This window comes from Rhinopithecus bieti, unplaced genomic scaffold, assembly GCF_001698545.2.
Source record: "Rhinopithecus bieti isolate Rb0 unplaced genomic scaffold, ASM169854v2 scaffold_11933, whole genome shotgun sequence".
NCBI lineage: Eukaryota > Metazoa > Chordata > Mammalia > Primates > Cercopithecidae > Rhinopithecus > Rhinopithecus bieti.
The window spans coordinates 230,378-240,574 of NW_016806995.1; the positions used below are offsets into that span (position 1 = coordinate 230,378).

General features: G+C 38.3%; 1 protein-coding gene across 1 annotated transcript in view; it reads right to left on the reverse strand.

Annotated features, from left to right (window-relative positions):
* IFT81 (intraflagellar transport 81) overlaps positions 1–10,197 on the reverse strand; it is a 96,414-nt gene that overhangs the window by 15,888 nt on the left and 70,329 nt on the right. The window contains 1 exon segment of the mRNA XM_017879671.1: positions 8,990–9,079. Within this exon segment, the coding sequence (XP_017735160.1) occupies positions 8,990–9,079 (90 nt within the window).

The following is a 10,197-nucleotide window of genomic DNA, read 5'->3' on the forward strand; positions in this document are numbered from 1 at the left end:
AAAAAAAAAAAAAAAAAAAAAAAAAAAATTTTTTTTTTTAACTTTTTTTCTTCTAGAGACAGAGTTTTGCTCTTGTTGCCCAGGCTGAAATGCAATGGCACGATCTCCGCTCACTGCAACCTCTGCGTCCCGGGTTCAAGCGATTCTCCTGCCTCAGCTTCCCAAGTAGCTGGGACTACAGACATGCGCCACCACACCAAGATAATTTTGTATTTTTAGTAGAGACAAGGTTTCACCATGTTGGCCAGGATGGTCTCAAACTCCTGACTTCAGATGATTTGCCCACCTTTGCCTCCCAAAGTGCTGGGATTACAGGCGTGAGCCACTGCACCTGGCCAAAATGTTTTTTTAAATAGAGAAAAGCATATAAAAGAAGGATATAAAGAAACAATATTTTCATACCACTATACAATGTGGTTGTGTTTTAAGCTGTTATTACAAAAAAGTCAAATTTTTTTTAAAAAATTAGAAGTTTATAAAGTAAGAAAGGTTTTTAAAAGTTTTTTTCGAGACAGAGTCTCGCTCTGTCGCCCAGGCTGGAGCAGTGGCGTGATCTCGGCTCACTGCAACCTCTACCTCCCAGGTTCAAGCAATTATCCTGCCTCAGCCTCCCGAGTAGCTGGGATTACAGGCGTGTGCCACCGCACTCAGCTAATTTTTTTGTGTTTTTAGTAGAGATGGGGTTTTGCTATGTTGGCCAGGCTGGTTTGGAACTCTTCACCTCGTCATCCGCCTTCCTCAGCCTCCCAAAGTGTTGGGATTGCAAGTGTAAGCCACCATCCCCGGCCAAGAAAGCTACAGTAAGCTAAGGTTTTTTTTTTTTTTAATTTTACATAAATTTAGAGTAGCCTAAGTGTACAGTGTTTCTAAAGTCTATCATAGTGTACAGTAATGTCCTAGGCCTTCACATTCACTTACCACTCACTCATTGACTCAACCAGAGAAACTTCCAGTCCTGCAAGCTCCATTCATAGTAAGTTCCCTATAAAGGCATACCATTTTAAATCTTTTATACTATAATTTTACTGTACCTTTTCTACGTTTAGATGGGTGTAGATACACAAATACTTACCATTGTGTAATAATTGCCTACAGTATTCAGTATAGTCACATGCTGTACAGGTTTATAGCCTAGGAGCAAAAGGCTATCTACCATATAGCCTAGATGTGAGTAGGCTATACCATCTAGGTTTGTGTAAGTACACTCTATGGTGTTTGCACAATGATGAAATCACTCAATTATGCATTTCTTAGAATGTATCCTCATCATTAAGTGATGCATGGCTGCATCTATAAATGCTTGGTAAGAGAGCAACATCCTTTCAAATCCTGAGCTGAACTGAACTCTCAAAGAAAGAAAAGAAATTAACAGGACCAAAAAGAAAGGGTAATATTATGGCTATCCTTGGTGAAAGGAATTGGTAATGGCCAGTCTTGGTAACATAGTGATTTTAATGTTCAGACAGAGCAGATGCAAAGCCTTATGTCTGTGCAGAGTGGGAAGTTAGAACTGAGGACCCCATAGTAAATCTTAAGTTGTTTTCAACCTGCGAAACTGTGAGTAAAGGGTTAACACCATCCTGAGAATGACCTTGCATGGTTTCCTGCTGCACCGTTTCCTTAGAAACAGGATAGTTAGCACAGATGAGTAATGTGTATGCTGCCTTTGTTGTGTGGGACTGCATCTGGGTTGGGGTCACTAGTACAGAATAAAAGATTGCTGGGAGAAAGGGGATGTGGCTTCTACGTATCAAAGTGACCTACAGACACCCAAGGCTCTCAAGGGTGAAAGTCACATCCAAAATGGGAAAAGGGGCCGTAGAGCCTACGTACTTAGGTGGCTGCTTGCCTCTCAATGAGATGAAGGTACTATAGTTGATAAAATCTTTTTTTGGTCACAAGTCTTATGGTCAAATTGATCACTATGCAGCTGTGATAGTGATCACAGCTGTCCTCAGGCAGCTCTGGAGTTTGAATTTACCCTATCTACATGGTCTAGGAACTTCCAAGCTGAGAAATTAACTCAATATTAGCTCCAAGTTTGTGATATTTCTAAAACACCTGGCAGAAAAACTGCAAAACCATTGTAGAGGGACACACCCTCCATCCTGGATGCCAGGATTCAAGAGACAAACTCTGTTAATGAAAGCTCACAGTCCCAAAGTATAAAACATATAAGGGAAAAATCAATTCATTAGGAGTGAGAAACAGAAGATATAAATAACAGGACTATGCCTAAAGGAACTTTGGATACTAGAAATAAGCCAACTAAATAAGTATATTTAAAATAATAAAAACTATACAGGAGGAACTGAAAACAAAAGACTACAAACAGTGAGGCCAGGTTCGATGACTCATGCCTATAATCCCAGCACTTTGGGAGACCAAGGAGGCCAGATCACTTGAGGTCAGGAGTTTGAGACCATCCTGGCCAACATGGTGAAACCGTGTCTCTACAAAAAATACAAAAATTAGCCAGGCGTGGTGCGCATGCCTGTAGTCCCAGCTACTCAGGAAGCTGAGGCAGAAGAATAGCTTGAACTTGGGACACGGAGGTTGCAGTGAGCTGAGATTACAACACTGCACTCCAGCCTGAGCTACAGAGTGAGACTGCCTAAAAAAGAAAAAAAAAAAAGTGAGAAAAAATAAAATGAAAAAGACAGTCATTGAAATTAAAAATTAAATGGATGGAATAAACATAGTATTAGACACCACTGAGGAAATAAAAGAATGAACTAAAACACAGAGCTGAAGAAATTATCTAGAATTCAACACAGACAAAAATATGAAAGTGAGATTAAGTAACAGGGAACAGAATAAATATCTCTAACATATCTCTAATATGAGTAGTTGGAAAATAGACCACAAAAAATGGGAGAGAAAATATCTGAAGGTATTATGTAGACTTTTTCCGGAATTCATGGAAGACACAAAACACAAATTCACAAAAGTAAATAAAATTCAATATACACTCAAAACATGGTAGTGAAATTTGGACAACACCAAAGAAAAAGATAAAAATATGAAAACCAGTTATAGGGAAGATATTACCTAAAAATAAATGATAAACTGATAGCCGACCCTTCAATAAAACAAAAGAAAGCATGAAAATATATTTTTTTTCTGACCACGCCATTATTTAAGGAGAAAAAAAAAAGATGGTTTACTTATTGTAATGATTCTTTACTGAGAACACTAAACACACACATACGCACACACACAAAACAAGGAAATTGTATTTCAGGAAAAAGAAAACTGAATCCAGAAATAAGGAGTAAAATACAAGCAGTGATGGTGAAAACTGCTAAATATATAGGTAAATCTAAACAGGAAATGATTATATAAAGTTGTTATTATAATGCTAACAACCACCATGACAACTACTTTCAGAGATGTACAAATAAAGAAGTAAGGGCTGGGTGCAGTGGTTTATACCTGTAATCCCAGTACTTTGGGAGGCCAAGGTGGGCGGATCACCTGAGGTCAGGAGTTCAAGACCAGCTTGCTCAACATGGAGAAACCCTGTCTCTACTAAAAATACAAAATTAGCTGGGCGTGGTGGTACATGCCTGTAATCCTAGGTACTCAGGAGGCTGAGGCAGGAGAATCGCTTGAACCTGGGAGGCGGAAGTTGCGGTGAGCCGAGGTTGTGCCATTGCACTCCAGCCTGGGCAACAAGAGCGAAACTCCGTCTCAGTAAATAAATAAATAAAACAAATAAATAAATAAATAAAATGCCAGAGGATAACAACACATACGTAAGGTAGAAGAGGGTGTCAAATTATTCTAAGGTTCCTGTATTGTGGAGATGTTAACAATTTTAGACTTTGTTAAGTAAGGAATATATATATATATGATAAAAACCTAACAGTAAATCATATCAGAATTGAAGATAAAAAGAAAGAAAAAAGAAAAAAAGAGAAAAGAAAACAGAATTGGTACAATGGATGGTTAAAAAAAAAAAAAAGCGAAGAGAAAACACAGTAAATAATAGGATGTACAAAATAGAAAAAAATTCAAATGCTTCAAAAATTAGAGTAAACATAAATGGGATTAAACTTGCCAGTTAAAAGACAGATTCTCAAACTGGATGTAAGAAACTACACCCACACAAAATACATCTATCTATCTATCTATCTACCTACCTACCTACCTACCTATCTACTTATCTACCCACCCACCTACCTACCTATCTACCTAGAGTGCAGGTCTTACTCTGTCACCCAGGCTGGATGCAGTGGTGCTATCATGTCTCACTTCAACCTTGAACTCCTGGGCTCAAGTTATCCTTCTGCCTCAGCCTCCTAAGTAGCTAAGACTATAGGTGTGTGCTCCCACGCTCAGCTAATTTTTCTACTTTTTGTAGAGATGGAGTCTCACTGTGTTGTCCAGGCTGGTATTGAAATCCTGGGCTCAAGAGTCTCCTACCTCAGCCTCCCAAAGTGCTAGGATTACAGGCATGAGCAACTGCTGCCTGGCCCTACATGCTATTTATGAGACATATATAAGACAAAAATAAGGACATAGGAAGCTGAAAGCAAACAGAAATAAGAAGCAATACTAATCATAAGAAAGCTGGCATATACGCTTTAATAGTAGACAAAATAATACTCTGAGGCAAAAACCATTATGTACCATAATAAGGAATAAAGTTTAAAAATAAAGACAGAACATAAAATTCAACAGGAAGTTTTTTTTTCTTCTTTCTTTCTTTAAAGACAGGGTTTCACTATGTTGTCCAGGCTGGTCTTGAACTCCTAGGCTCAAGTCATCCTCCTGCCTTGGCCCCTGAGTAGCTAGGACTACAAGCATGTGGCATTACTCTGGACTGGTTTTTGTTTTTTAACCGGGAAGATTTTGTTTGTTTGTTTTCTCTTTTTTTGAGATGGAGTCTCACTCTGTCACCCAGGATGGAATGTAGTGGCATAATCTCAGTTCACTGCAACCTCTGCCTTCCAGGTTCAGGTGATTCTGCCACCTCAGCCTCCTGAGTAGCTGGGACTACAGATGTGTGCCACCATGGCTGGCTAATTTTTGTATTTTTTGGTAGAGACAGAGTTTCACCATGTTGGTCAGGCTGGTCTCGAACTCCTGACCTCAAGTGATCCACCCGTCTTGGCCTCCCAAAGTGCTGGGATTACAGGCATGAGCCACCACACCCAGTCTGTTTCGTTTTTTGGTGTAATAAAATACACATACCAAAATTTGCCATTTTAACCATTTTTTAAGTGTACAATTCAGTTGGCATTAAGCACATTCATAATGTTGGGCAACCATTACCAGCATCCATCTACACAACTCTTTTCATCTGAAAAAGTTTCAGTGAAACATTTTACTCATTCACTAGGAAGTTTAGAACACACTTTTATAAGCCTGATCTGACGAACACATGGAAAACCCTGTACTCAACAACTGGAAAATAGACATTCTTTTCAAGATCAAGTTACCAAAAAAATTAGGTTGGCCTCGGATCTCTCCATAGCTACATTTAACCCTAGAAGACTATGGAGCTACACTTAACAAAATCCTCAAGGAAAGAAAGCATGATCTAATAGTCAAATGGCTGTTGAAATGTTTAGGCAATAAACTAGAACATGCAAGAACTCATCAGGGAATACTGTTCTTATGAGTCTTTTTTGAGGACTTAACTAGATGACAAGTTCCAGGCAATCAAAAGAGAAGTGAGACAAGGGGCAGTCAGTGGATTGGTAACGAGCACTGGATCTAATAATTACAGGTCTAGAGCTGAAAACCAAAGTAAGCAGTAGGGTAATAGAAGAGAATGTAAATGTTATATGCAGTGACAAGTTAGAAATGATACAACAAAGCCTTCAGGAAGGAGAAGGGGAAAAAAAGGTGGAAGGTAGAATAAGTAAGCTGGTTTCCTCATTTTTTTAATTGCTAGGGGTGGGTGGGGGAATGTCAAAGAATATCATTTAAAGCTAACAAGTCATAGTATAAGCATATTCAAGGTATAACGGCAAACACTAAGACAATACAATCTACTAAAATCAGGTGCTAGAGGAGAGGGAAGGGAGGGAGGAGGAACAAGAAATATACCAATTTCATGACTTCTCATAGTGGGGATTAATAGATGCCATCTAAAGAAATAAATAATGAGGCCGGGCACGGTGGCTCAAGCCTGTAATCCCAGCACTTTGGGAGGCCGAGGCGGGCGGATCACGAGGTCAGGAGATCGAGACCATCCTGGCTAACACGGTGAAACCCCGTCTCTACTAAAAAATACAAAAAAACTAGCCGGGCGAGGTGGCAGGCACCTGTAGTCCCAGCTACTCAGGAGGCTGAGGCAGGAGAATGGCGTGAACCCGGGAGGCGGAGCTTGCAGAGAGCCAAGATCCGGCCACCGCACTCCAGCCTGGGCGACAGAGCGAGACTCCGTCTCAAAAAAAAAAAAAAGAAAAAAAAAAAGAAAGAAATAATGAATAGTACAGTTAAAAGGCTAAAACTAAAACCATAAGCCAGAACACACACATGAGGGAGAGAAGTCGGGGGATGAATGAGGAGGGGAAAAAGGAGGAGAAGGTTTTTTGTAGGCTTTAAAATTGAAAGCCAAGCATAAAGTAATGCCACCCAAACCAAATGTATTTGCATATTAATATATAAATTTACCTATTAAAATAAACCTTTCAGATGATATGACATAGCAAAACCTAACTCAAGATCTATTCAAGAGACATACCAGAAACAAAATACTTTTTTTAAAAGTGGAAAGTATAAGGTGGGCAAAAAAAGTACAGCAACCAAATGTCAAAAAAAAAAAAGCAGATATTTTGATCTTGGTATCAGTCAAGGTTGATTTCAGTCCTCCCACCTCCTGAAAAAAGCTTTTGTTTTTAGAAAGTAGAACAAAAGCGTGGAGAACAAATTTAAGGTAGTTACTAAATAATTATCTGTTCATTAATTCTCAGAAAATTTCTGGAAAACACATATGGAGCTGTTAAGTCATATGCTGGGGATGCTGAAAGAAATGATTTTTATTCTTTTCCTTAAATAACTCTGTATAGCTTTAATTATTGCTAAGAACACGATTTTACTTTTATATGAAAAAGTAATAAACAAAAGATATTTCATGGAAACTAAAAATTATCAGATTGCATACTCTAAAATATAAACAGGCTGGGTGTGGTGGCGCATGCCTATAATCCCAGCATTTTGGAAGCCTAAGGTGGGAGGACTGCTTGAGCCCAGGAGTTCGAGACTAGCCTAGGCAACAGTAGACTCCGTCTCTACTTAAAAAAATTAAATGAATAAAATAAAATATGAATATTTCAGTTTTTTCCTACATATTAGCAATTATACATAATTATTCCATTTAATTACATATAATTTATAGAACTGCTCCTAAGAAAATAAACATAAAACTTTTCAAAATGCTATTCTAATTCTAGATGACTATAAAAGATTTAGATAAATTTAAGTTAGACATCTTTCATTGTTGATATGGTTTGGATCTCTGTCCCTGCCCAAATCTCATGTCAAACTGCTACCTCCAATGTTGGAGGTGGGGCCTGATGGGAGGTGACTGGATCGTGCGGGTGAAATTCTCATGAATGGTTTAGCCCCATTCTCTTGGTGCTGTTTTCATGATAGTGAGTTCTCATAAGATCTCGTTGTTTAAAAGTGTGAGCCCCTCCCCCCACCCCCTTGCCGCTCTAGCCGTGTGATATGCCTGCTCCCTCTTTGCCTTCTGCCATGATTGTAAGCTTCCTGAGGCCTCCCTAGAGGGTGAGTAGATGCCTGCATCATGCTTCCTGTATAGCCTGTAGAATCATGAGCCAATTAAGTCTTTTTTCTTTAGAAATTACTCAATCTCAGGTATTTCTTTACAGTAATGCGAGAACAGACTCATCCAGTGGTGATGCTCTAATATTCAAACAGTTGTTAATATTCAAATTTAGAAAAAAATGCAAGTACCACACAAAGGAAATATACTCACACTTCCCTATAAAATTTCCTATAGTTGAGGGTTGTCCATTAAGGTAAATTATGTATTTTTAAGTATTTCTGCTCTTTAAAAGTGTCATAATGTATTTTTGTAGTTTCAAGTATTAAATATAGTTAAACAAGTTAAAAAAATAAATAGTATTAAAAATAGAGAACAGTGAATGTCAAATGGTGGAGGCCACCTGATCTGGATTTGTAGAGGGCATTTACCTTCTGACAATTTATGTTTAAAGCAGTGGTTAGAACTAGTTTCCAAGTAATGGTATTTGATCACTTCTCATAATCTATCATAGTTTGCTGTGCACGATGCCTCCTCGCAGTGCAAGTTCATTAATCTAAAGTTAACTTGTTACCACTCATGGGCAGACTCTGAGCTTTTACCTGGACACAGAAGAGTGTGACTTCCTATTTATAGCTGTAACATCCATGTGATTTAAAGAAAAAAAATCTCCTCTGGCTGAATTTGAGGATTTCAGCTTAAACTACTTTTTCTCCTTCTCCCCTGCCTCCAATAATTTATGGCTAAATAAGCAGCATAAATTAAACAAAAACCTTTGTAGGTCATTTTTTTGGGGGAAGGGTGGGAGACAGGGTCTCACTCTATCACCCAAGCTGGAGTACAATGGCACGATCATGGCTTACTGCAATCTTGACCTGCTGGGTTCAAGCAATCCTCCCACCTCAGCCTCCCGAGAATCTGGGGCTACAGGTACATGCCACCAAACTCAGCTAATTCTTTTATTTTTTGTAGAGACAGGGTCTTGTTGTTAGCCAGGCTGGTCTCCAATTCCCGGGCTCAAGTGATCATCCTCCTGTCTCAGCCTCCCAAAGTGCTGGGATTACAGGCATAAACCAACACAACTGGCCTATATGTCATGTTGTAATTCTCTTTTGAAGAATCGTATCAATAAGATAATAATGATAATTTGTTTTCTATATTACCCATGTAAAATATTCAGGGTTCTAACTAGCACATGTGAATAAGGTAGAATACTAAAAGTATCATAAAGTCAAATTCACTTACTTGACATTTTTGACGCAACTGTCGTAGCTCTTTTATAACTGACGCAAGAGCTGACTTTTTTTCAGATACCAGTGAATTCAGTTTTTTCACCTGTCATTTAAACAAAAAATGTAACACCTAAAAAAGAATTCAAAAGAAGAAAAATACTACATACATAAAGATATTAATTTCAGTGTTAAATATGAGTAAAAAACTATAAATTATGTCAGTTCCAAACAACAGAGAAGTGCTTTAGAAAATCCTGATTCCTCAGCAAGGTGGAATACTAGACTATTTAATCATTCAAAATGTCAATTCTCAAGACTGCAAACCATTATGGGAAAATCTTTATAATCTAATATTGAATAAATAAAATAAATTATAAAATTGCCTTATATAACTCTAATCATGATGTATTATTTATGTAGGCATAAAAAATATACATAAATATAGATGGAGTGACATTCAAAACACTACAGTATAGTCCAAATAGCATAAGTAATGATCCATCAGAATGGACACCAGTCAGAGAGATGAACAGGGTCTTTTCTTTTTTGAGACAGAGTCTTGCTTGGTTGCCCAGGCTGAAGTGCAATGGTGTGATCTTGGCTCACTGCAACCTCTGCTTCCCAGGTTAAAGTGATTCTCATGCCTCAGCCTCCTGAGCAGCTGGAACTACAGGCGTGCGACACCATGCCCAGCTAATGTTTGTATTTTTAGTAGGGACAGGGTTTCACCATGTTGGCCAGGCTGGTCTTGAACTCCTGACCTCAAGTGATCCGCCCACCTTAGCCTCCCAAAGTGCTAGGATTACAAGTGTGAGCCACAGCGCCCAGGCTATACAGGGTCTTACATGCTAACCCTTTTAGGAGTTAGACTGTGATGAGATCCAGAGGGTTCTGGGGGAATGGCCAATGTGGGCAAGGCAACTGGAGGGGGGTACTCTGAGGGTTTAGGGCAGCTATTTACCAACAAGTAGTATAAGATTTCATCATTTTAATGCCTGGTGAAAGTGTACTAGTACATCCTGATTAAATACCAGTCCTGAAAATGGAAAGATTCTAAGAACATACACAACAATTAAATAATTCTATTAGGGTGGTATGATCTGGGAAAACTTATTTTTCTTCTTAAATATTTATTTAATGTTATATAACTTTTGCACATAAAAAAACAGAAAATGCATAAACAATTAGAATTTAGATTTTTTTTTTTTTTTTTTTTTTTTT